Below are 27,059 nucleotides of genomic sequence, written 5' to 3'. Positions count from 1 at the left end.
AGGAAGCTGTCCTTGGCTGCCCCAGTCTGTCGTCGTTAGAGTGAACTCAGACCTATCCACTGGCACAAAAACAGGCCAACAGACGAAGGCTTGTGAAGTGGTGGGAGGAGAACTGGCTTCCGAGTCAGCCAGGCTAGGTTTGAATCTCAGCCCTACCACTTACCAGCTGTGCAGCCTTGGGGGCAAGTTCCTTACCTACTCTGAGTTTTGATTTCCTAATCTGTAGAACGGGGATTATAGGGCTGTAGGAGGATTAAACATGAGGAAGCCCAGCCCAAGGCCTGTGCGCAGGAGCAGCCAGGAGCAGTTCTGTCCTTCATCCTCTCTCAATCTGAGGCAGACTGCAAGGAGACAGATGAGGAGAGCAGGCAGAGCAACTGAAGCCAAGGCCTCCCCCAGGCACCCACAGGAAGGGAGACAAGACACACACATACCAGGCCAAGAGGTGAATCTGAGGAGCAAGTTGGTGATTTCAGATGAGTGAGGGAACATTTCCAGTTGGAGTCACCCCAAAAGTTTCTTGGCTGAATGGGGCCCTGAAGAACAGGGAGAAAAAGGACAGGAAAACGTGGGCATGGAAAATCTCAAAGCACGCTTGACGGGGCCAGCCTGGCAGCGGGGAGGCTGGCGGGGTGTCTGGTCAGCAACCAGCACGATCAGCTGGTGGGACTTGGGCTCTGCAATTCGAGTTGTCTTTTCGGGGCACCAGGAAGCCACTGCTGATTCTGGGGCGGCAGCAGGAGGGTGAGGGAGGAAGGCCATGAGCTCCCAGAAGCTGGGAGGAGGAGCCAGACTGCCTGAGGGCCAATCCTAGTTCCCTCACTAGGGATTTGGTGGTCTGTTTTCTCATCAGTAAAATGGAAGTAATTCTAGAGCCTACCTCACAGGACTGTTGTGAAGATAAAATTAAGCTGGTTCATGAGAAGCACCCCCGAGGTGGCTTTCTAGAGAAGACAGATTCCTTCACCCTGGAAGGCATCGCCTCAGTTCTCCGATGCATTCAACATCGCCCCTCCCCTGGGGGCCTGGTGACTGCCCTCCCGCAGGTTCGTTGATGCCTCATTCAGACAGACCCCTGATGAGCCTGCCCCGCTGGGACACAGGCATTCTGAGGAGAGGACCCCTCTCCAGGCACTCAAGCTGGGACCCTCGCCCACTCTGCAAGGCAGCATGAATTGGCCTGAAGTTGGTTGGAGGTCAAGAAAGTGGGCAAAATCAGGGGTGCAGATGCTGGAGGTGGGGCCAGCAGGGCCTTGCCTCTCAAACACCAGCCCTTCAAGGCTTTCCTACAGTGGCCACTCTTCTCAGGCTACAACCGATTTTGTCTGAATCTGTAAAACGCTTTCCTCCCTTCCCCAGCTTCCTTCTGGAGTGGTTGTGGCTAGCCCAGGGTAGTGCAAGAGGGACACTGGTGGCCGGCTTGGCCCTGACCTGTGTCGAGGCTCCAGCACGTGTTGGGCTATATGGTGTCCCTGGAGCCCGGAGTGGGCTTCTGGAGGTCGTTGCCTTTGTCACTAGAATAAACATTGGTTTGGCCCAGCAGACGGGCCTCTGGTTTCCAGGGAAGACAGTTCATTCCAGACCCTGGCCTCATTCCTCCAAACAGCTCCCCAGGCACAAAGCAGGGGGCAGGCGCCTTTGCCTCCTGCTGCCCTTCCAGCTGGCACCCCATCTGTCCTCTCTGCCTATCAGAGCTGGGGCTCAGCTTCCGCTAGCTTTGCCCACCACTGGGGCCCCAGCACATGGCACCTAATGAACGAAAGAACACATGCAGACAAGGCCTCCCCTCCTTCAAGGCTCTACAACTATCCCCAGGAAGCTCTCCCCTGAGCTCCTACAGGCCTCCCAGGGTCCTGGCCACACACATAGCAGGAATGGGGTGGAGGAAAGAGCACCAGACTAGAAGTCACACAGATCTGGGTTCAAATCTTGGCTCTGATTAACTGAGTGAAAAATGGACAGAATGGAGACATCTTGTGGGGTGGTAGTGAGGATGAAGAGACTGTGGGCGTTGTTACTGTTAATGTTCTCACACGGTTGTAGCCTGGGGGCTCTCTGGAGCAGTGCCCAGGCCAGGTCCACAGAGGTGCTTGGGAAAGGCCAGCTGCCCCGACTTTCTGAAGCAGGAGGCTGAGGAAAAAAGCGTCGGTGGGAGAAGCTGAGCAGATCAGAGCCCCAGGTGCTGAGGGAAGGAGGCCTGCAGAGCCTCATGCTCAAGGTGGGGTTCTGTCCCCAGCATCTGGTGGCATTAGGGGGCCCTGGACTGGGAAGGCTGTGGCAGCAGGGGTGGGGTGGATTCAGATGTGCCTGTGGGTCTCTGGCAGAGCGTGGCACAGGGAGAAAAGGTGCTTGGGGTGAAAGAGTTGAAGATGAGCCACAGGCTTGGAGGTTTTCACTGTCTTTGACTTCCGACAGTTCCAGGACTCCAGCACAAGTGTGGGCTGCTGAGTGGAGGTGAGACCTGCTGAGAGCTCTGCCCCCTTGCAGAGATGCAGAGCCCCTCTCCTCTTGGTATCCGCCTTGCCCCCCCGCCCCCGCCACCTCCCCATCCCGCCAGCAGATTCCCCAGAAGTCCAAACCCTCCCAGCCCCGCTCTTATTTTCAAGCTGAGACTGGTGACCAGCACCGCTCCTCTCTGCCTTCTTGTTGCTTCCATGCACTTTCCAGAGCGTGTGGTGTGCGTAGAGTGTTATCTGGGATCTCCAGGAAGTCAGGGGTTGTGCCCAGGCAGGCTGTTTCCACTCAGAGATTTGCAAATTTGAGAGAATTGGATCTTGGCAACTGACTCCCTCCTTCCCCCCACCCAGTGTGAAATCCAATTTTTAAATTTGAGCTGTAATTGCCTTGAGCTGCTCTTAACAACTTGTGATCTGCCAACTGCAGTTCTCGGCTCCTATGGCACTAACGAAGTTCCTTCCCTTGCAGGGCACAGGCTCACTTAAAAGGAAGCACAATTTGCTGGGCCTTGGAGAGCAGACAAAGAGCTCCTGGAGTGGAGGGTACACACTCACAACCCCACATATGGAGAGAGCTCCTCGTACCAGCTAATCCCAGATAGGAAAGATAAAGATTCTCCGTGGTCTGGGTTGAAAGAAGTCAGTCTGCAGGCATGTAGAAGTCAAAGCCCCTATCCAAATGTCAGTGGTCCACTGCCTCTGGACAACCCAGAATCAAAGGGAACGGTGGTCTTGCTGAGCACCCACTGATGGAATTCCCAGGAATGGATCCCATGCTGGGCAGTGATGGAGGAGAAATAGGATGATTTCTCTCCAGGCTCTCCAGTTAGACCAAAGGACAAAGTGATCCCATGGGAACAACAGAAACCCTGGTTTTCTCTGGCCTTGCTCCACCTCACCTGGAGTCTGGCTAGGGAAACCCTGAACTGGTCCCACCATCCATGCCTGTACCTTTTCAGAGCCCCAGGTCGGCCACTCATGCCAGCAGAGCATTGGACAGCAACCCAAGCCTAGTATACTCTATCTATGTGACCTCATGACCTCTCAGCCCCAATTGCCTGCTTCTTTCTCTGGTTCTTTTCCCCTACAGGCCAGTACGCTGTGCTTACAACTAGGAAGGGCAGTTTCCTGCATCTTGATCTGCAGCAGGCAGAGCCTGTGTCCCTGGAGACTGTCTCTCGGGTTTTGTGGCTGACCCTTCCTCTCAGGCCCAGGCAACAGAGAGAGCTTTGAGGCCCACACCAATATGGCTTCTGCCTCCTCAGCAACACAAAACTTGAGCACAGCAATCACTTTTCTGGAACACGCTTTAAATACCACGCCTGCAAATTCCAGAGTGTTTGCTAGCAGAGAGGAACAGAAACACTGGGCTGGAGACAGCGTCTACTGTAAGGGGTTTAGAGCTCTAAAATCTGGTCTAAATTTAGAGTCTACTTGTTTGCACTTGCATCCATTCTACTCTTAATAACATGGCAGCTGTCGCTACTACTGCCGACTGCTGACTCTTCCTGCCTAAGCCAGGTGGCCCCCTCTTTCTGCTACTGAAGCGTCTGGCATATTAGCTTGTCCGCCTTTGTGAGGACACCGTGTGTGACCATGTACCTCAAGGAACAGGCAAAAGAAATGTGAATTCTGAAGCAGATGATGCTGTACAAGTCCCTGCTCCTGCTCCTATTGTCTGCACAGCTCTGAGCTCTCCACTGAGAGGGTCAGCCGGAGCCAGCTAACCAAGCCTCTCAAACATGTAGTACAAGCCCAGGAAGGCTGGATGCTGACTCACCACTAGGGGGCGATCTCACACAGCAAACCTGCAGTCTTCTGAGCTCTGGTGAAAGCCGAAGGCCTTCAATTCCTCTTCAGGATCTAGTTTTCTCAGATTAGGGAAGGAATGAACACAAAATACAGTCCAAGTCAGCAGGGAATGAGGATCCAATAAGGCACGCATCCTGCAGGGCAAGACATAATCATGTCTGCAAACCAGCCCTCCCCAGCACGTCAGTATTGGAGAGTCACTGGAAGGACGAGCGCTTGTCTGGTTTTTAGTGTATATTAAAATGAATTTATTTACACAGTAACATGATGCCAGAGAGAACACAGCAAAGTACCACAGCAAACCAAAGGGTGGTGCCACCTGGTGACAGAGGGGACCTTTCATTGGTAGATTTATACAACTCTAAAATACGTAAGTGGAGAGGTGAAGCTCCAGGAAAAGAGTAAAAGAAACAAGATTTTCAAATATAGAGTGTGGGCAGAGCCATGGGGAAGTAGAGAGATAGGAATGAGGATTGGCATGATTCAAATCACTGAGAAGGAGGACATCTTGCTTCTGCCCTGATCTTACACCAAAATGCCCTGCATATCATCAACAGAAAATCCCAACCCACTGTGTTCACACACAACACTCTTTAAAACTGGTAAGGGAAGGGATAACCAAATAGTATTTGGAGCAAGTTTCCTGAAGCGGTGTGGTGTATCCTTCCAAAACGCTACCTTGAAGCCATAGGGCTGGTTCAACATTCAAGTTATTGTGAGTGCGCACACATACTTTCCACACACTATACGGGCAAAGTGGATTTTCCGTAATACAATAATATTTGTAGCAAAATATATCTCTGTACTTCTGCTAGGTTAAAAAACTTCCAACCTCTTTTGATTCCCTGAAACTTTCTTGATTTTAGAAAAACATGGGGGTGAGAGGGATAGGTAAAAGTGACAAGCTGGAATAAAAACAGAGGCTCTCTGGAGTGGGATACATGTAATGGGATGTCTGGAATGCAGGCCCCTGCAGCCCACCTAGGTGGGGAAAGCTTCTGGCAGTGGCTGATGCAAAAACCTACTCTAATGTCAAACAGCTGCAGAGAGGAGGTGTTTAACAGCTGTATAGCACCTTGTACATCCTGGGTACTTATAAATATTAAATGATGGTGATGATGGGAGGTAAACAACCTCTGGAGGAAGGTTTATAAAAACGATTACAATTTGTTAAGAAATTTCCCAAGAGTTCTTTAAACAAACCTATGGAAACTACCACAACTCTTAAAAAAAATCCTCAGCTGTCAATATCACATGGATATGATGTTCCCAAGCTGAAGTTCAGGCAATAGCCACAGTCACGTCAAGGGTACAGGGAAATACTGGGGAACTTCATAATCTGCCCAGGCTTTCATCATTATCTTTTCTTTTTTTCTGATACACAAAATGGACTTGTTTAAAAAAAAAAAAACAGGTGCTTTTTTGAGGATGGATTATTTTATCAGCCAAATACCTTGACATGGAATGTATGTGAATCTTCCTCCCATGGCATCTGTCATAACTCAACTTCATCACCTTAGAAGCATCAGGACAAAAAGGCTTGATTTCTTTGGTATCATCTCTATCTAGGATCTTGCATCACGGCTCTTCTGGCTTCCTTACGGCATCACTTTTGGTCCGTAGAATCCCCACTCTCGGCGCTGCCATCGCAGGGACGGCTCGCCGTCAGTGCACACTTTGGCAAGAGCAGCACCTGGATTTGTCTTGGTGCTTTGGGCCTTTGAGCGTGTGAGCTTCAATGACGTAAAACTAATAACCCGGTTACATGGGCAGCCATCCTGTTCACTCATTAGGCTGGACCAGAATTTTCAATCTTTATCAAGAAGTGAGGGGAATAAAAAACATGTGAGTTGGCCTGGGGGTCAAGTTCCTCTCTCCCCCGTCTCCAAGTATGTTCATACTTTATACATCTAGAATCATCAGAACATAGTGCAGTATCCTATGTCCTCCCAATTTCCGGGACTAGCTTGTATTTTTTCAGATCACTACCAGTACAATCCAGGGAAAAATCCTAGTTGCAGGTTACCAGAAAAACCAAGTCTGGTTACTTCTCAGCACCAAAGTATTCTTAATTCCAATTTGGGAAGCTGAGTGCAATCCTTCTATGTCCTACTATTTAGTAGGCCCCAGAGATCTTCCATGGAAATTTTACAATGCTAGAAACTTTAAAATACAATTTTAGGCAGTTTTACTCCCAGAAATGTCATTAATACTTCTAGAGGTTTAGATCTCTTGGCTTAGAGTTTCCCACGTTCATAAACTTATTCTGAGATTGGAAGTAAACTGCCCCCACTTAATCTGACAATGAAAAGCTACTCAGACTCTTAAAATCCTAACAAATATGTTTTACTTTTAGCCCCCCAACATCAGTAGTGTGGGTGCTTGTGCCCCACTCTATACCTCACCCAGTTCATCTTCAGAGGCAAAACCTGAAACCCACTGTCATACTCCTGGCTTCCAATGCTGACTTAGCCTAGGGGTTGGTGAACCCATTCATGACTCTTTTCTTGTTGATTCCACAGGTTGCAACTGTTCTTGTTCCTATCCTGCTGTTATTCTTTGTGAACTAGTTTCTGGGCATCACATCAGTGTACATATTCCACAGGGGCTCTCCTCAGGCTAGATGGAGGATCTCTCGTGTCCTAGTCCTCTGTGTGGAGCATTGGATTCTCTTCCCCCCAAGACGAGGTTATCGCTCTAAGAAGGCACTCTGCTATACATTCAGTCTTGGTCTTGGCTACTCTAGCCATTATCCTGTTTCTCTAGCACCCAAATGTGTCAGAGAGATTGTTCTTGCTCATGTGGCTTAAGGAAAAGTTCCAATAGTGGCTGAATTGTTCAAACTCTCAATATAAATGGAAGAATCTATAGTATAGACTTCAATGGAAAGGAAAAAAATTTCCAGTCAATATTGAAGACAATAACTTGATGTAACTGAGAAATCTTAAAGTGCTATACTAGTCACAATCCAAAACTCATATGTGTATATATATACATGTATGTCTGTGTCTGAGGGTAAGATTTCTTTCCAGTTGATGAATGAATTCAAAGTTCCTACTACAATTAAAATGAAAATGTAAAAAAATATTTGTGATAATAGTAGATTGACTGAATTTCATTATTTTGGAAAAATATTCTGAGGACCATCTGATGTAGTACTTCTTGCCTAGAAATAGTTATTTTGTCTATTCTGCTCTAACCTGTAACACCCTCTTCCCTCCCCACCTCACATACTTTGGCCACCACGCAGAGGAAAATTAATCTAGCCACCCGTCTCTGGGAAGCCTGAGGCCCTTCTCTGACTAGTTGGCATTCATCTTTTGCCATTAACAAATTTGAACATAAAAACAGTACTAAACACATCAGACGTGAAGAGGTGCTTGGTTTACCAGTGTTATAAGATAATGGTAGTAGAGGGTGTCCATGCTTATAACACTATAGAGTTAAAATGAAGAAGACTGGATCCAAGTTAAACAGAAAAAAAAAGAAAAAAGATACCTCAAGAACAAATAGAGGGATGAGGGAACATTCTTCATTAAATATAAAATCTGATTAAATAGTGAACATTCAAATTTACAAGGGCAAGGCACCACAAAAGTGACATTGAGAAAATGTCTCAATATGCAAACCATGGGGGGGAGGGCCGCTAAGGGAATGTGCTGGCTGACATGGTCAGTGGTCTGTGTGCTCTACTTCAGTGTATAATTAGGCAAGGAGTTATGTGCACATGGGCTATGCTAAGGTGAACCAAGCGCCAGTCTGCTAGGCAAGGCGCAGCCATGCCGCAGGACACTGAGAGAGTGGACTGCTGGCCTGCAGCAGCATGCCCACTCTGTGGCCATTCCTAGGGGCAGAGCCCTGCACTCTGGCTAGAGGAGGCAAGACTCTTTGTGGGCCAATCAACTCTCTTTCTTAGGAGTCCTTAGCGCTAGCCAGGAGGACAGGGACATCCACCATATGGAGCCTCACATGTCCCATTCTCTTAAAAAAAAAAAAGAAGAAACAAGAGAATGATCAAGTACATTCTTCTCCTTTCTTGATCCTCTTTGATATAGGTGAATCATATGAAAGGCTGTTAAAAATGTTAAAAGTTCAGAAACTTCCAAAAGGCCACTAGTGTGCTATCTAAGTAATACTGCACAATCAGTCTTCTTTAAGAAACTGCACTGGTAGATGAGGGGACCCCAGGGCTCCCTCACTGACTAGCTGCAGAGAACATGTCTATCAACCCTACCACAGGTTTCTTCCCCAGAGGCCTGGCCCCCATTTCCAGCATGCGTGTGCACACACACGGGCACAAATGTGCATACACACTCACACTGTCCGAGTGACTCTTGGGTTGAAGTAAACAGATACTCACAGTTTTGAATAAAACAAGTCCGTCCCCCCCACCCCCAGCCCAGGGTGGAAGGAACACTCGTCTCTTAGCACAAATATGCGCCAAGGGAAGAAGGGGAGGATCTCCGCAGATCTTGTTTCAGATGAAGTTGCAACATAAACACTGTAATAATATAGCTAAAAAAATACAGAAAAATTGCACATATATCCATAGGAGAAGAGCAAAGACCCCATGCACAGTGAACAGCTCTCAACCACCCACCTCAGCAATCAAAATTCCCTGTGAGCTGTCCTCCAAAGCCATTTCAGAGTCATAAGGAGCAACGTGCCAGTGCAACTAGGAGGCAGTCTCTCCAGAAAAGGTCAGCATTCTGAGCAGGAGGTCAGCAGTCTCATCAGTGGCCTTCTCCCCCTCCCCTGCCTTCTGGCCATCCTAACAGCCAGCAGCGACATGCCCTCTAAGGAGATCTTAGAGCTCAACTGACAGCCATTTCATTCGGGGCTGCTGTCTACAGCATTTGGCAGACTAGTTAACACTGGCTACTGATAGGAGGAAGCTGGCCAATTACTGCTCAGGGGAAAAACTGTGATCTGGGCACTGCCAGGGCTGCCAACACTGACAGCTCCGACAGTAATCAAAGAACGGTACTTTAAGCTGTTCCCCTGATGGCCCCTAGAGAATTGCACATGCAGGAAAATCATCTCCTTGTGTCCTGCCGGCTATTTATAAGATCTGAACTGCACGCCACCCTGAAGAGACATTGGTGACACCATCTTGGGTCAGCTCTGTAATGGGCCACAAGTGGATGATAAACTCAAACTTTGTTGGCAAGTGGGGACAGAGTAGAGGTAAAGGCGAATCAGGCAGTGGCAGCAGAGGGGAGACTATTAGGGCTGTCCTCCATGCAGTGCACCCACTTATCAATAACAGAAATGCAAACAGGTCCATGACCCAAGGAATGGGATCTCTCCTTGTCCTTCTACTACCTGCTGGAAGAAAGGGTACAGTCCCTGGAACCAAAACTGAGCTGATGCTAAGGATGGCAGTCTGCCTGGTAAGAGAGTCAGTTACTGATACTTTAAAGGAAGAAAGTCTGTCATGAGAGCTTACTGGATGACGGTAAAATTGGTTAAATCTGTCTATTGCTAGTGAGAATAAATACTTGGTGTTAAAAAGACAGGTGATATTCAGAATTATGGAGGAACTGGACACAGCTCACTGAGTTCATACCAAAGGGATCTGTCCCTTCAAGGATGTGCATTTCCACTTTTTACCTGCATATGTGGGACAATTAGGGTGGAACGTGTTCCGATGGAAGGCAACTGCTTATCTGTGCAGTTGAATTTCTATAAAGTTAAGACAGACTCAGTTCTCATTCAATTTGGAGCTGTGGATAACCCTTCTGAAAGGACTCATCTGTTCATGGACAGAGATGGAAGATTTGTTTCTCTTCTTTCCTTGAATTCTGTGTGAGTACTAGGAAGGGGAAGTGCATGGGCGACTTGAAGAAGGTGAAAATGAAGTAAAAGCAGCAACCAGGATAAATTAACGGTGTTGTAGGATTTTCACAATACAACTGAGAGAGTCTGGAGTGGCAAAAGCCAAATACTGAGCACAAAGCCAGTCTTCAAGGCTGACCCCACCCTCCCTGTCCAGGGACTTCTCAGCAAACTTGATCATCAGCAGTGTTCGCTTGATGTCTAGCCAGTTTTGGAGCAGGGCATTCCTCTGTATTGGGCTGGGGGAGGTGGTGAAAGTCTGGAAGAGATCTTCCCGGGGGCCCCAGAGGAGACACTGGAGGATGCCTTTGGCGTCTGAAATGAGGATCCGCTCAGAAGGGTTGGGATTCAGGAGGCAGCTGGCCAGCTGCTGCAGGCCCCGGGAATAGGGAGAGCGGAGTGGGATGCGAGGCAGGTCTGCTCGAGTGTATTCCTTCTCCTTCAGCTCTGGGTTCTCATCGAAGGGGTTGGGCAGGTGCAGCATCTCATAGATGAGGATGCCTGTCTGGAACTCATCACACTTTTTATACTGGGTGGCTGTTATGATCTCTGGGGCAAGGCGGGACTGGTCCCGGAGGATCTCGGGGTCCACTAGATGGCTCTTCTGCTTGGCCTGAGAGAAGTTGCTTACTATGAGTCTCGTTGGACAAGATGAGGTGGGGTTGGGCTCTGTAGGCCCAAGGCCCTGGGCGGTTCCCCCAGGCTGGTAGTGGACAAGCAGCAGGTTCTCCAGACGTAGATCGCAGTGAGTGACATGGTAGGGTTTGAGGTGCTCAAGGCCAGAGCACAGCTGTAAAAGCAGCAGACACACTTGCCTCTCATACAAATCAGGGCTTTTCCCGTGCTGGGCCAGAGAGTCGTGCACAAAATCAGCCACAGTGAGATAGGGAACCTCTCTGGTGATGACGACAACGTGGCTTCTCTGCTTCCTGCTAACGACTCCCTGGCTTTCTTTCTGGGATGACTCTGTTTCAGAGCAGGACTCTGGGCTTTTCCTATCCGTTTCTCCTTTCGCCTTTTCTTCAGGCTCTTCCATTTCACCCTCTTCCTCTTCAGGGGCATCAGGATCCTCCCAGGGAAGCAGACGGTTAGGGACTTCAGCAAGGAAATGACCACAGTCCTGCTGGATGTTAAAATGGACAGCCAGGCTCTGCCGGACAGCCAAGCTGTGATAATACTGCTGAGATTCTTTAGCTTTGCTCTTACAGATCTGAAAGAAGAAAGCAAATAACACAATTTAAAATGCACACTTTTATAATCAGGCTTATGATGCATAAAGGAGGATTAACTGGAAGGTGACTGGTTAGGAACAGTGTTATAGTGAAGTCTTCAGAAAGGGTCTTGGTAGTCCTGTGCTGAGTGACAGTAACGATGGCAATAACCATTTCTCATGGCTGTCTACATGCTTAGCACTTCACGTGTATTATCTCTAGTTCTCATACTAACCCTTTAAAGTAGGCTGAGGATCTAAGAATTAAAAAAAAAAAAAAAAAAAAAAGCCCAGGGCTACCAGTTTGCAAACTTCAATCTAACACCAAAGCTTGCTCTTTCCACTATACCCTACACCTCATCTAGAAGACAGAACAACAAAAAATAATTTTTCACCTACTTTCTGTGTATGTTTACAGCCCGGACTTACACAGCAGCTCAGTAAGTGGCTCATAAAATAGGCCAGGATGTCAGGAGAGTGACATACATTTGGCCTGGTGAACTATAGGGTTTCCTAACCTTCCAATGGAGGTCATTGTGATGGTCACAACTCATGCACTCACGTTTCACTGGCACGGTGAGCCATGGGCCTTTCCCTTAATTTCTCTGGGTCTCAATCTCCCTAACAAAGGGGACAATATAAAGAATATTGAAACCTACTTCATAGGGCAGTTGTGAGGATTAAATGAGATAAAGACTTGAGGGAATCACTGGTCTAGTCAGAGCAAAATCAACACTTCAAACACTTCAATGGCAGGACTCTGAGTTCTATGCTTTCTTCTCATAGGCCTCATTTAAGGCCCAATAGTTAGGCAAGAAGGCCTTTCAAAAAGAAATTTATTAGGTAGATATTCATTAGCCAAGAGTTCTACATACTAAAACAACCATTGTATTTCTAGACTTAAAGGATTAGAAAAGCAAAAAGTACATAAAATCACCCCTAAATGGATTATCCTCAAGATATGATATGGACTGGGCCGGCCCCGTGGCTTAGCGGTTAAGTGCACGCGCTCCGCTGCTGGCAGCCCGGGTTCAGATCCTGGGGGGCATGCACCGACGCACCACTTCTCCGGCCATGCTGAGGCCGTCCCACATACAGCAACTAGAAGGATGTGCAGCTATGACATACAACTATCTACTTTATCTAAAAAAGATAAATAAAATTATAAAAAAAAAAAAAAAGATATGATATGGAGGAGCTACAACGGAGGACTCAGTTTCCAACACTGGTTCATAGATCATCATAACCTGGTCAGGGCAGCTCCTCCACGACCGTGTTAACTGAGGAACACATTTTCTACCCTTCCTCCTCAACAGGAGCACGCTGCCGTATTTCACAGATATCAGAGCCTCCCAGCAACAGGCACTCTGTAGTCTTTACACTGCCTGTTTATTGCAGTAATACAGAAGAGAAGCAAATTTTAAAAAGGATTTTCTAGTCATTTTTTTTTTTAAAGATTTATTTATTTATTTTTCCCCCAAAGCCCCAGTAGATAGTTGTATGTCATAGCTGCACGTCCTTCTAGTTGCTGTATGTGGGACGCGGCCTCAGCATGGCTGAAGAAGCGGTGCGTTGGTGCACACCCAGGATCCGAACCCTGGGCTGCCAGCAGCGGAGAGCGCGCACTTAACCGCTAAGCCACGGGGCCAGCCCCTCTAGTCATTTTTATTTAAAAAGAAAAATGTACATTTTCTTAGGAGGGTGCTGATGGGTCTCCAGTTCTGAGCAGCAGTAAACTCCGATTTCCATTCAAATAGATGTTAAAAAAAAAAAAGAACCATGGGGCTGGCCCCATGGCGTGGTGGTTAAGTCTGGCACACTCAACTTCACTGGCCCAGGTTCATGGGTTCAGATCCTGGGCATGGACCTACACCACTTGTCAAGCCATGTTGTGGTGGAGACCCACATACAAAATAGAGGAAGATCGGCACAGATGTTGTCTCAGGGCTAATCTTCCTCAAGCAAAAAAAGAGGAAGATTGGCAACAGATGTTAGCTCAGAGAAAATCTTCCTCACCAAAAAAAAAAAAAAAGAACCAAAGGCAAAGGAGTATTAGGGGAGAAGAGCATCCCTCTCTCATTTACTGTATTTATACATATTTATTACAATTAGAGACTTGATACCAGTGATCAACGCCATAGAAATATATATACATTTCTCTCTCTCTCTTTAGAGAGAGAGAGATCTGAAAACGAGTTTCTTCAAATCTTCTACACCTACCTAATCAGTTTGAGGGCACACTAAGCATTTCTTCTTTAAGCAAACTTCTGGTCTTGAAACAGATATATCCCAGGCTGAGTTCAAGTTCAAACATATATCTTTCACAAAGTATTATCTTTGGAAAGCTCTCAAAGTCTCAGCACATGCAGTATAATACATAATCCTATACGCTCATCAATCACAACATGAATTCTTTGTACACTGTACTGTTGGCAATATTTCATATTTATGTGTCACCAGGTATTTAAAAATCCTACACTAGTCGTCATTTAGTTTGTATAGGAGTTGGAACCAGGGTCCAACTATTAACCCCATTTCTGATTTTAATAATCTGCTCAATATCACATTGGCTGCTGGAATGACCGTTCAAAGGTCCAGTCTTTGAAAAGTCAATCAAATACCACTGAGTTTGGCTGAATGAGACCGTGTAGTTAAACTAGCTGTCACGTTATAGAAAAGACACTCACCAAGGACTTGGGAGGCCTGGGATTTAGCTCTGCCACTAGCTGTGTGACCTTGGGCCTTTCACTTAATTTCTCTGGGTCTCAATCTCCCTAACAAAGGGGACAATATAAAGAATACTGAAACCTACTTCATAGGGCAGTTGTGAGGATTAAATGAGATCAAGTATGTAGAGTATTTCTGTAAATCTCAAAGCCGTACAAATGTAACACGGATAATGACTAAAACAATTAAGAACTTCCAAATGTTAAAAGTGATGAAATATTAAAGAACCCTCATATTTTTTCAAAGAGAGAAAGAAAGAAAAATGCATCTTTCTTTTGAGTCCTGAGAGCCACTTGACCCAGCAGGGAGGTCTGACCAGGGCTTTGGTAGAGGGCAGCTAAAGAGGGACTGCTGAAGTTGAGCACCTCCGTGCCAGGGTCAGCCCTGACAGACAAGTCAAGACCAGCAGCGTGTTCTCATCTGAGACAGGCCAACCTAAGGCTAAGAGAAAGAGAACTGTTTGGCCAATCTGTAGTTTTTACTATGCCAAGTTGCACTGAAAAAACTTGCCATCTTGCGGCTTAGCATTAGAAGCAGAGAAGATATTCTAATTATGATATTCTAATTGTATCTAGACATGCACACTTCTATAAGATTCCTTAGAGCTTTGTGAGTAGATAAGAACACGGATACTACAACAAGAATTTATGTTTAGCTTCACAGATCAACTTGAGATAAAGGTTCAAAGTGATTTACGAAGAAGAAATGATAAATTGTTCAGTCATTTTGGATGATCTGAAGGAAAATGGTCTGCCCAGATAGCCAACCTGAGTAGGGAGCACTTCCTTACCTCTTCATCTTACAATATGTAGACAGGCTGAAGAATAATGAGTCACTCTAGTTTTAAGGGTAAAGGAAAAAGGGAGAAGACTGGAGTGTGAAAGAGGAAAACAAAATACCAGGACTTTTAATTGGTATATAACCATGGAAACTGTTACAACCAAAACACAGACCCATGGAGATTTCCATAATAGGATTTCTCAAATGATGAGTATCTCATAAATCTTTATTATGGAGCCTGCGATGATGTTAATTTAGGTAGGAGTATTATATTACTCTATGCACCACATAGTAGCCATTTTTCAAATATTAATAACTTGACTCCTTTAGTTTTTAAAAAAACTCAAAATAACCTGACTTCAGATGATAAATTTCTAGTCCAAAAGTTATTTCAGAGAACAAGGCACTCTTTCCAGAACAAATGCACAGGGTTCTTCCTGCTGCCTGTTTTTTCCCTCTTCCCTTACCCAGTATTTTCTCTACCAGGGATTAAAGTAACTTCTTCTTGGTCTCCCATTTTCATTTACTTTTCTTGAAAGGAGTTCACATTCCTTCTTTATAAAGGGTAGCTGGCTTGAACTAGAGGAATCTCAAGAAAGATTCCATTTCCCAAGAATGACTTCCACAGGACTCCTAGGCTCCCCCAAATTTTGAAATAAGAACAAAACTGGAGCTGGAATGGTCCCATATCTTCATGTAAGATTCCCTCTAGAGAAAAAAATCGGCTCATATTTTTTTTGACTATGTATGCGAAAACCTACTTAAAATGCAGCCAATTTTGGCAGATTCTGTACTGTTTACATTTTCTGGATGGGAAGAAAAACGCTATGAGAGCCTGAGCCAGAGTGACACTAGAGGGAGCTGCAATATCAATACCAGAAGTCATTTACATGTAAACTGTGCAGCAAAAGAACAAAACCAGGCTGGTGAAGGTTGACTCCTGTAAAATATGCCATAGGTCCTCTTTCTGGAGAAGTTTTTGGTTCTCTGAAGGTGGAATGCCAAAATCACGCACAGGGAAAGCTTCGTGTGAAGAGCACAAGGTGGAGGAGATGCCCATCCTGGGCGCAGTGATCCTTGCCTGCTTGCCCATTCACAGGGCACACCTTCTTGAGCTACTCCTCCAGAGGAAGCCAGAAGAACATCACAAGGGACAGCCAGCCAACTTGGAGTTACACACCCACAAATGTGGATAAGGCACTGTCACAAAAACAGAGGCTTGAGGGGAAGATGAGTGCTTGTCTGAGCTAATAAAGATGAGTGAGGACAGAGAAGAGGAAGGAGAAATATTGATTCATATCAATTGAGCATTCAAATAAGTATCTGATGGATCCTCAGCACTTGCCATCTGCAGGAAATGGCATCCTAAAGCAATCCAGCCAGAGCCCCAAATACAGTGTGGTGGGGGACCCCTTAACTACCGATAAATCATCTGTTGGAAAATGGGGAAAAAAAACATGCTTCCAGAATCAGAGCCAAATTACTCTCTCTTAAGAACTTCTCAGACCCAGGGCAAAGCATATAACACTTACACAATCCTGATCTTAGTGGAGAAACAGAGCTTGACAATTGTTCCTCACACACAATCTGAGAAGTTTAATTGTAAACATTCCTATAAGTACAGGGGCTCATTTTCTGTGTTGCTCATGGCAACTGCTCTGCATACCTTTGAGGCAAATTTGCCATTAAAAGCATTTGTGTTTGTAATAATAATCTCAACCTAGACAGCTAACTTTTAAAAAGCAGACTGTGGGGGTCTTTGACTGTAAAGCTCCATTAAAAGCAGCTGGGAAGGAGAAGACAGCATAATGTGTCTAATACTACCGACCCTTTCAGAACGCCCACAATGACCGGGACCTGTAAAGAGGATGTACATCTTGCTGCCCTTTCACTGTTGAGGAACGGAGCAGATATTCAGTTTAAGGCAACAAAGTAGGGAAGTGGGGGAAAAAGTTATACATTTGGCAAAACAGGATGGCATGGCTATGGAATAAATCAGTTGTTGAATGGAGTAGTATTATCCATTCTTCTTTACTTGACTTTTCCTCCCAAAGGCTCCTTGAAATGCCAGTGTTTGGGGGATGGGGTCCTGCTATCTGTCCTCTGTTCTCACTGACACATTCCCTTCAGCAACCTAATGGCTTCAACCATCTTGACATACTGTTGACTTCCACATCTACATTTGTAACCCAGATTTGTCTCTGAGCTTTAGATGCATCCATACAATAGCCTACTTGATTTCTCCTCATGTTTGTCCCATCCCATAGATGCCTTAAACTCAACATAACCAAATCTGAACTCTGCTTCCCACCAAACCCACTTTTCTTACAGTATTCCCTCTCTTGGTGAATAGCTGTTTGTCTGTCCCAACATCTGGATGAGAAATCAAGTTCACTCTGGTTTCTCTTCCATCTTCATTCCCTACATCTAATTCATTAACAACTTCTATTGATTTTGTTCCCAAATAACTTTCAAATTTTCCTCTTTTCTTCATCTCTTTGCTACCATTATCACTTGCGTGGACTGCTACAAGATTTCCAACTGGTGCCCCTGCCTCTCACATGATTTCCCTCAAATACACGTTCCACACGGCCACCAGAACCACCTTTCAAAAAAATCGGATATCACATGCCTATTTAAACTTCCTAGTGGCTCCCCATAATCTTCACAGGATAAAGTGCTGGCCGGGCTTCCCTTTCCAGTCTTATTTCTCACCTCTCTTCCACTTTTGCCATATTGAACTACCTGCAGCCAGCCCCTACACCTACCCTCCAGGTGTTCTCTCTGATTGGGGCCCTTCTTAACCCTTCATCTGTCTGAGGGACTCCTACTTATGCTTTCAAAGTCCTTCTCACGTGTGACTTGTCAAAGAGAAAATGCTAAGCACCCTAACCCTTCTTTCTGTGTTTCTTCTATATCTTACATGTCTCTGTTATTACATTATCACATTTTTTGGTCTTAAGGGTAGATATTTTGGGGCCGGCCCCGTGGCGTAGCGGTTAAGTGTACGGCACCCCGCTGCTGGTGGCCCGGGTTTGGATCCTGGGTGCGCACCGACACACCGCTTGTCAGGTGTGTGGTGGCGTCCCACATAAAGTAGAGGACGATGGGCACGGATGTGAGCTCAGGGCCAGTTTTCCTCGGCAAAAAAGAGGAGAATTGCAACGGATGTTAGCTCAGGGCTGATCTTCCTCACAAAAAAAAAAAAAAAAGAGTAGATATTTGTATCTTTAGGGCCCAGCACAGAGCAAGGCACGTAGCACATGCTCAATATTCCTGTACAGAATATCGAGCAGGGCGACATCTGATCCAGTGTAGCCACAGGGTTTATTTAGAGCAACTAGAATATATTAATAGCTTTTATGAAACAGACAGAAGTTGGCAAGGTGATGGGGAGGAGACAATGGCAGACAAATCTAAGTAATAAACACTCAGGACCTGACTACGCAAATGAGTAAAATCTGAACAATGAGAGCTGACTCCTGATTCCAGGCTGCCTCGTAGGCTCAGTGGTTTTCCACTGCACAAAACTACACAAAACAGCATTGCTCTTCATCATTCCATTCAATTTTCTCTTTTTCCCCAAAGAAAGCAATAATTACAAAATATGGGACTCTTCAAAAATATTCTACATTAGCTCTTATTTTTTCACTATGGGCCCAGTCGGCTTAGTATGCCTTCAGCCTGCTTCCACTTTATTAGCAGGGAATCTCATTTCCATCTCCACTAGACATTTTACAGTGCCTCAGTGAACCCTAAGTAAGATGGATATTGTGAGGGAATAAATTGTAGAGGGACAGAAATAAGAAACACTGAAGATCACACACTACACCATCTGTGTTATTTTGTCACATTATACAAAAACACAACAGCAAATTGGAGAGAGTATAGAATGAAAACCTGCACATTCTAAACTGATATCCAGTATTTGGTACGACCTAACTCTAAGAATACAGGCTGATCACTGATTGACCTCAATTCCTTGATCTGCCTAGGAGGAGTACTGCTTCACTTGCTGCTACAGAGCTAAGACCCACACACACTCAGTGCTGTTACAAATATATTCAAAATGGATTAAAGTACTTAATATTTAATAATATATAAATGCTGTCTGGGCCCCAAGTACTCAGAACTCAATGCTGTAGGAATCTGCTATGAGACCTGTCAGGTAGGCCAGGTAATTTATAGCTTGAATTGCTACAAAAATGTTCACATGCCATTTTGGAGTCTAGAAGAGAAATTCAAGAAGGCAGCTGTATAAGATTTTACTATTTTATTTGTGACTTGTACTCATTAAATCTTTTCACGCTCCCACTCAGCATGTGGGTCAAAAGAAAATCACTGTGTTCTTGAGCCAGTAATTCAGGCTGACCGAATGATGTCCAGGATGTTCACACTAGAGAAACTGAGGCACAAAAAGTTCAATAACCATCTCAGGGCCCAGATTAGGAATTCAATTAATTTGAATCCCAACTTATAATTCCCAACTATGTCCTCTCACCTTATTAATGAAAGCCACGGCTCCCTTTTCCCACCAGACAATTCATTTTGATTCCAGGTTTACATGAGTACCCAAAACCTCTCCTTTCTAAACCAATTGCCAGTTGAGACTCAATGCATTCAGCCCTGAAATGAGGTGGACACTGACCTAGGATGGCTATGAGTATGTACAGCTGGCTTCTAGCAGATCAATGGCTTTCTGTGAAGTTTCAATGTTGGGCATGTTTGTGTTGAATTATGGAAGTGGAAGTGGTTTCCCTTCTGTAGTTTTTTTCCTTGTCACTAAGCCAATAATTGCCTGTGTCTATAGTCTGAACTAGTTGTAAATTCCTACCAATCACAGTTATTCCTGTTAATGCTTTTTCATTTAGTGTCTTGCTTTCTCAGCACCCACCCAAATGAGATAAACAGAGACTCTGGAGTCAAAATGCAATAAAAGATGCTGGCCTCCACAGTTCACCTCTACTTTATTACAAGCTTTTAACAAGATTCTTGGCATAGCTGGAAGAAAGGAAGCAGCCTGCTGTAACAGGGAAGTGTATATCTTCATTGAGCATTGTGCGTTCTATCCCTGAGAACAGAGACCTGGACTACTTCACAAGGAGAAGATATCTACTACACCAAATTTGGAACTGTTGGAAAAATATGTCAGAAATTTATGCTTTTTGCTTATGTGAAATTTTCATCATCTTCCTCAAAGTAATTTCATCCAAGTTTCTTTCGTGGCCTCACATAGCAGTATTTGCTATAAAATGATCTCAGGGGAGCAGTGAAAAAAGAGTGTCCCACTGAGATTGGGCCATAATTTTCACAACTGTCCACTCTGTTTCTAGGCAAAAGGCTGTCTGTGTCATTTGTCCATTCAGGGACAACACTGAGGCACCGCAGGGCAAGGCTATTGACTCAGGTATGGTATAATAGGACAGGTTCCATGTAGGAGTCAGGAGGCAGCCTGGCATGAAGCTGGTGACCCTATGCTAAAGTAATTGTTCATCTCTGGCCTCAGTTTCCTCCTGTGTAGAAGGATGAATGCCTGCCCTTCTAAAGTTGACTTGAATCTACTTTGAGGATTATGTGTTTGGTAAGTGGCTACTCAGATTCTTTGAAAGGGGCAAAAAAGCAAGGCAGATTTTATTTAGAGCAGGGAAGTTTTAAGTTCATGCTTAAGTTTTATTTAGAGAGCAGAGAAATTAAGGTCTGGAGGCCAGCCAATATACAGCCCGCAGAGATAGATGGTCCGATCTGCTAGGTGGTGGCTCACCAAACGGTGATGAGGGGATAAAAGGACACATGAATGAGACAGAAACAGGAATTGAAGGTTAAATATTGTCTGGGCATCAATTTGGCCTTTCCTTCAACAAAACACTTAAAAGTAGACTGTGTTCACTGCTTCCACAGACTCCCCATTCTATATTCCCTCTAACTCGCTGCATCTGGTATCTGCTCCCACTATTACCGAGACTGTATTTTCTTGACATTTACCAGAGATTGAACTCCTGCCTTCTCCTCATTCTGCTCAAGCCTTCTGCAACCTTGGACTCTCTGATCTGTAGGTCCTTGCTCTTGGTTACTTCTTGTCCAAATGCTCCTCGTTTGGGTCACTTAGATGTGTGGGCCTTTCCCCAACTGGCAGATTCTGCCATTACATTCTCATAAATTCCCACAGTTTGAATTAAATCAAGTCTATGAGAGGATGGTGGAACCATATTTCTAGGCTTGACGTCTCTTCTGAGTACCAAATCCACATTTTTATCTGGCAACAGAGTTTCTCTTGTCTTGGCTGTCCCACGGGCAGGCTCCACAGAGAGCTCATCTTTCTGGCTTTTCTAATTCATATTTCAGTTAATGGCATCACCATCCTCCTGGGGTTGTTCCTCCTTGAAATTTTAGCATCACTGCCCTTATCCTACACCCAACCAATCACCAGACACAGTCCGCTGCCTGCCTCAGCTCTTTCATCACCTGCCCCTTCTTTTCCACTGTCCTATTTCAGGGTCTCATTATTATTCACCTGGACTATTGCAATAGCATACTGACTGCCTTCCCTGCTTCCAGTCCTTCTAGACTCTTCCACCATGGTTTTCTTCCCAACTCATTAATCTTATGTTATCCTTCTGTTTAAAAATCCTTAGTGGCTTCCCATAAAACACAAAATAAAGTCTAGCCTCTTAAGCTCATCATTCAAAGCCTCTAATTTTGGTCCCAAATCTCTCTATAGCCTAATTTTCCACTATTCTCTCCATGCATTGTATTTACCATAAAGAACAGTGTGAACTAGACACAAGAAGCCCGTTTTTATTGGCCATGAGATAAGTGTTAACAATGACGTCTTTCATTCACTGGTCTTCATTCATCTTTACATCTCTGCATACCACTCTGAATCTTCATCATAATCTGTCTTGTTTAAGAGTTATTTATGCCTTTATCTTTCCCACTGGAATATAATCTCCTTGAGAGCAAGGCCTTTGTCTTATTCATATGTATTTCTATAGACCCACATAGATATCACAATATTTTATTTAGTAAATGTTTGTTGAAAAGTCAAGAAATATTTATCGAATACCCACTATGTACACAATACTGTATTAGACAGTATATAATGCTATCTAGTGCTAAAGATATTAGAATAATAATATAATGAGGATATAAGGATTAATAAGCCATTGTCCCCGCCATGAGGAAGCTCAAATATAACAGTGGGGAGGGATGCACGTTACTTTAATTGTATAATGATAATGGTAGTACTGTATAACTGTACAACTGTAGCATGATAGTGCAGTGATAGAGAAATCCACTAGGTATAGAGTGGGTACACAGAGGGGAGCTGTCAACATGTCCTCAGAAGATTAGAGAAGAAAATTCAAAGAGCTGGATTCTTTAAGAAGACATAGGAGGGGGTCTGCCCCGTGGCTTAGCAGTTAAGTGCGCACGCTCCGCTGCTGGAGGCCGGGGTTCGGATCCCGGACGCGCACCGACGCACCGCTTCTCCGGCCATGCTGAGGCCGCGTCCCACATACAGCAACTAGAAGGATGTGCAACTATGACATACAACTATCTACTGGGGCTTTGGGGGGGGGGGAAGAAAGAAAACATAGGAGCTTTCTACGTATGTGAGGAGAGTAGAGGAAAAAACAGCTACCATTTACTGAATGCCAAATGATACTCTGAGCACTATACATGTCATGATGTACATACTGACTTCTGTGATTTTTCACAATGGCTTTAAGAAGAATGAAGTATTTTCTTCATTTTACAGATAAAGACACTGGACTTAGAAAAGGTAAGTATCTAGGCCAAGGTAACACAGCTAATAAGTTGCTAAGGCACAAATTTAAACCCAGGTCTGTCTGACTTAAAAGCCCAAATTCTTAACCAATATATCAATCGTCCTCAAAAATTCAAAAGCACCTGGGGGTGCTTGCTAACAATGCAGTTTCCAGGCCTCCCTTCCAGACGTCTTGATTCTGTAGGCAGGAGATGAGGCCAAGGAAACTACATTTTTAATGAGGACTCCTCAGGTGATTCTGAAATAGGTCACCTGCAGATGACAATGCTCTTCCCAGAAGAGCAGTCCAGACAGAGGAACTACTGTGTGCAAAGCTGGTAGCATTAGACAGGAGCTATTTATAATTTGTGCTAGAGGACGGGAATACAGAGACGAATAACTCAGGATACCTGCCTTCAAGAAGCTCAGTATCAAATGATCCAAAACCTCCAATTCCTTAATTTTTTCACTGAAGACATTATGACATTTTTTAAAATAAAATCAAAATAGTCTATATCACTACTTTAACATAGGAATTATTTGCATACTACCATTTTGTAAGTCAATTTCTAAAAAGTTATGGTCAGACTATTTGGTATTCTGCTATTTTCATGTGACATTTTACAAAAAATGTTTTCCATGATTTTACATAGTCTTCATAATTACCATTTTTAATGGCTGCAAACATTCCATTGGGCTGACGTACCATAATTTATTAAATTCTTTCCTTAATATCAGGGACTTTAGTTTGTTTTCAATTTTTGGCAGTGCTCAAGTTCTTGAGGATGTTAGCATTTAGTAACTCTCTTTCATAATTTTTTTGTGTGTGTGAGGAAGATCAGCCCTGAGCTAACATCTGTTGCCAATCCTCCTCTTTTTGCTGAGGAAGACTGGCCCTTGGCTAACATCTGTGCCCATCTTTCTCCACTTTATATGGGACGCATGGCTTGACAAGCAGTGCGTTGGTGCGCGCCCAGGATCTGAACCTGCGAACCCCGGGCCGCCACAGCAGAGCACGCACACTTAACTGTGACGCCACCGGGCCAGCCCCCTCTCTCCCATAATTTTAAGGAAACGTGTTTACATCTTTGAAGTAATGAGAAAGAAAATATCTAAGTGCAGAACCTATCTAAATATGCTCAGGCTGGTGCCTAATATTAAAGAATAATAATAGTGAGTGATCTAAAGAATGGTGAACAGCAATTTTCCATTATTAATAACAATAATGCATTAAAAATATTTTATATGTAATTTATTGTTTACAAAAGCCATTTTACTATACAGACACATATGCATTATAACAAACTCATTTAGTAGATAGGGCAGTTGGTATCCATTCATGTGAAAACCAAGAGAGATTACATGACTTGCTTGGGGATACATAGCGATAGATTCAGAATTTTGACCCACGTCAGCTGACTCCAAATCTACTTTTCTTTATTCTAGTGTTGTGATATCTTTTAGTTTAAGACCAATAAAATAAACCTATTCACACCGAATGAAAGGTAGAATAAAGCTATGAACTAAACTGTGTCCTCCCAAAATTCATATGTTGACACTAACCCCTAATGCAACATACTTTCTCTCTCATCCCCTAACACCCCACGTGAGGACACAGCAAGAAGGTGGCTGTCTATGAGATGAGAAGAGAGTCCTCCTTTCCAGAACTGGCAGAAAATAAATTTCTCTTGTTTAAGCCATCCAGTCTATGGTATTTTTTTTTTTTTTTTGGTGAGGAAGACCAGCCCTGGGCTAACATCTGTGCCCATCTTCCTCTACTTTATATAGGATGCCGCCACAGCATGGCTTGCCAAGTGGTGCGTCGGTGCACGCCCGGGATCCGAACCGGCAAACCCTGGGCCACCGCAGCGGAGCGGGCGCACTTAACCGCTTGCGCCACCAGGCTGGCCCCTGGTCTATGGTATTTTGTTATGGCAGCCCCAGCATACTAAGACTTTGGTACTGAGAAGTGGGGTACTCCTGTAACAAGTACCCAAAAATGAAGAAGTGGCTTTGGAATTGGGAAGAGTTTTGAGATGCATGATAGAAAAAGCCTAGATAATCATGAACAGACTGTTGTCAGAAATATGAACATTGAGAGTGATTCTGGTGAGGTCTCAGACAGATAAGAGGAACATGTTATTAGAAACTGAAGAAAAGGTGATCTTTCTTACAAAATGACAAAGAACTTGGCTAAACTGTGTTCTAGCATTTTGTGGAAGGTAGAACTTGTGAGTGATGAAATTGGATATTTAGCTGAAAGACTTCTAAGCAAAGTGTTGAAGGAGTGACTTGCTCCCTCCTAACTGCTTATAGTAAAATGCAAAAGGAGAGAGAACAATTGAAGAAGAAATTGTTAAGCAAAAAGGAACTGGAACTTGAAGATTTGGAAAATTCTCAGCCTATCCACATTGCAAAAAATGAGAAAGCTTGCTCTAAAGAGAATACAAAGGGTGTGGCTGAACAACTATTTGATAAACAGATCAGGGGTGTGACTCATGGACTTAATCAGGCATCTCAGCAGAAGCCAGAAATAGAGATGGGATTATACAAAGACCAGCAAAGACACTCCCAGTTTCAACTAAAGGGACAGAGAAAGTGGGATGGAATGAAGGCAGGCTGTTGGACTTCTTGGATTCTACAGGACTGGACCATAGAGCTATTCATCTGTGAAAGTGCACTATTTTTTTAAGGGAAGAATGACCCTGAAGGTGTTTCACAGATCATCAGGGATGCTACTCTCACCACAGGTCTGGGGGTGGGGGGTGGCCAAGGCTGTTTCCTCCTTGGTTTCAAAGGGTAGGGCTGCATCTCTAGATTCAGAAGGCCAGGATGACCCTGCCCAGTGCCTCAGGGGTAGGCCACCCTGGTAGAGTGCCAAGTGGGTGGGGCCCTCACAGAGGGCTGTGTGGGCAGGGCCCTTACAAAGGGCCGAAGGAGCAGGGTGCCCAGCAGAGCCATGGGGGTGACACTGCCACCCCAGTGGGCCTAGAGGGCAGCATACTGAATCAAAGAGGATTATTCTTTTTTTTTTTTTTTTTTAGAGGAAGATCAGCCCTGAGCTAACATCCACGCCAATCCTCCTCTTTTTGCTGAGGAAGACCGGCCCTGAGCTAACATCTATTGCCAATCCTCCTCCTTTTTTTCCCTTTTTCTCCCCAAAGCCCCAGTAGATAGTTGTATGTCATAGTTGCACATCCTTCTAGTTGCTGTATGTGGGATGTGGCCTCAGCATGGCTGGACAAGTGGTGCGTTGGTGCGTGCTCAGGATCTGAACCCGGGCCGCCAGTAGCGGAGTGTGCGCACTTAACCACTAAGCCACGGGGCTGGCCCCAAAGAGGATTATTCTTGAGGCTTAATATCTAATGGAATTTGCCTTGCTAGATTTTGCGCTTTGCTTGGGACCCATCACCCCTCCCTCTCTCTCTTTCTTCCAATTTCTCCCTTTTAGAATGGGATTCTCTATCCTATGCCTGTCCACTATTATATTCTGGAAGCACATAACTTGTCTAGTTTAACAGGTTCACAGCTGGAAGAAATTTGCCTCAGGATGAATCAGACCTTGAGTTTCACCCATATCTGATTTAGATGGTTTTTAGATAAGACTTTGGCCTTTGGGCTTTAGAGTTGATGCTGGAATGAGTTAACACCTTTGGGGCTGTTGGGATGGACTGAATGCATTTTGCATGTGATAAGGACATGAATTTTAGGAGGCCAGGGGCAGAACGTTATGGACTGACTGCATTGTAAACCCCAAATTCATATGCTGAAGTGCTAACCCCTGATATTATGATTTATAAGAAAAATACATATTTGGTCATTCAGATGACCAAGATATATGTCTCATGTATGTTTGGTCTTCATCCATGGCTCCTGACTCAGCTCCCCCAAACCTTGGAATTTCCTAAGTGTTGAGAGTGACAAAGGTGTCACTTGTTATGTCAATGAGGTGACTTTTGGGCCCCACCTAAGGATTGGGCTGGTTGCCAGCAGAACCAACCATGTGATTGGAAGGTTGGAACTTTCAGTTCCCTTCTCCCTCCAACCTCCCAAGAGAGGAGAGGGCCTGGTGGTTGAATCAGTTGCCAATGGCCAATGATTTAATCAATCATGACTGTGTAATAAAGCCTCCATAAAAATCCAAAAGGACAGGGTTTGGAGAGCTGCCAGATCCGTGAGCATGTGGAGACTTGGGGAGAGTGGTGTGCTCAGAGAGGGCATGAAAGTTCTGCACCCTTTCCCCACACCTTGCCCTATGCACCTCTTCCACCTGGCTGTTCCTGAGTTATATCCTTTTATAATAAACTGGTGGTCTACTAAGTAAAATGTTTCTCTGATTTCTGTGAGCTGTTCTAGCAAATTAACAGAACTCAAGGAGGGGGTCACGGGAACCTCTGATTCATAGCCAGGCAGTGAGAAATATGGGTGATAACCTGGACTTGCAACTGGAGTCTGAAGTCCAAGGAAGGGG

General features: G+C 44.8%; 1 protein-coding gene across 12 annotated transcripts in view; it reads right to left on the bottom strand.

The window, feature by feature from the left end:
• Positions 1 to 2,582: 2,582 nt before the first annotated feature.
• PEAK1 (pseudopodium enriched atypical kinase 1) overlaps positions 2,583 to 27,059 on the bottom strand; it is a 318,270-nt gene continuing 293,793 nt past the window's right edge. For all 12 annotated transcript variants that reach the window (XM_087428738.1, XM_087428744.1, XM_087428740.1 and 9 more), the window contains one exon: positions 2,583 to 11,316. In XM_087428738.1, the coding sequence (XP_087284864.1) occupies positions 10,153 to 11,316 (1,164 nt within the window). In that variant the 3' untranslated portion in view covers positions 2,583 to 10,152. The remainder of the gene's footprint in view (positions 11,317 to 27,059) is intronic.

This window comes from Ceratotherium simum, chromosome 3 (genome assembly GCF_057802395.1).
Source record: "Ceratotherium simum simum isolate JZ-2026a chromosome 3, ASM5780239v1, whole genome shotgun sequence".
Classification (NCBI taxonomy): Eukaryota; Metazoa; Chordata; class Mammalia; order Perissodactyla; family Rhinocerotidae; genus Ceratotherium; species Ceratotherium simum.
This window is presented reverse-complemented; position numbering and strand designations above follow the sequence as displayed.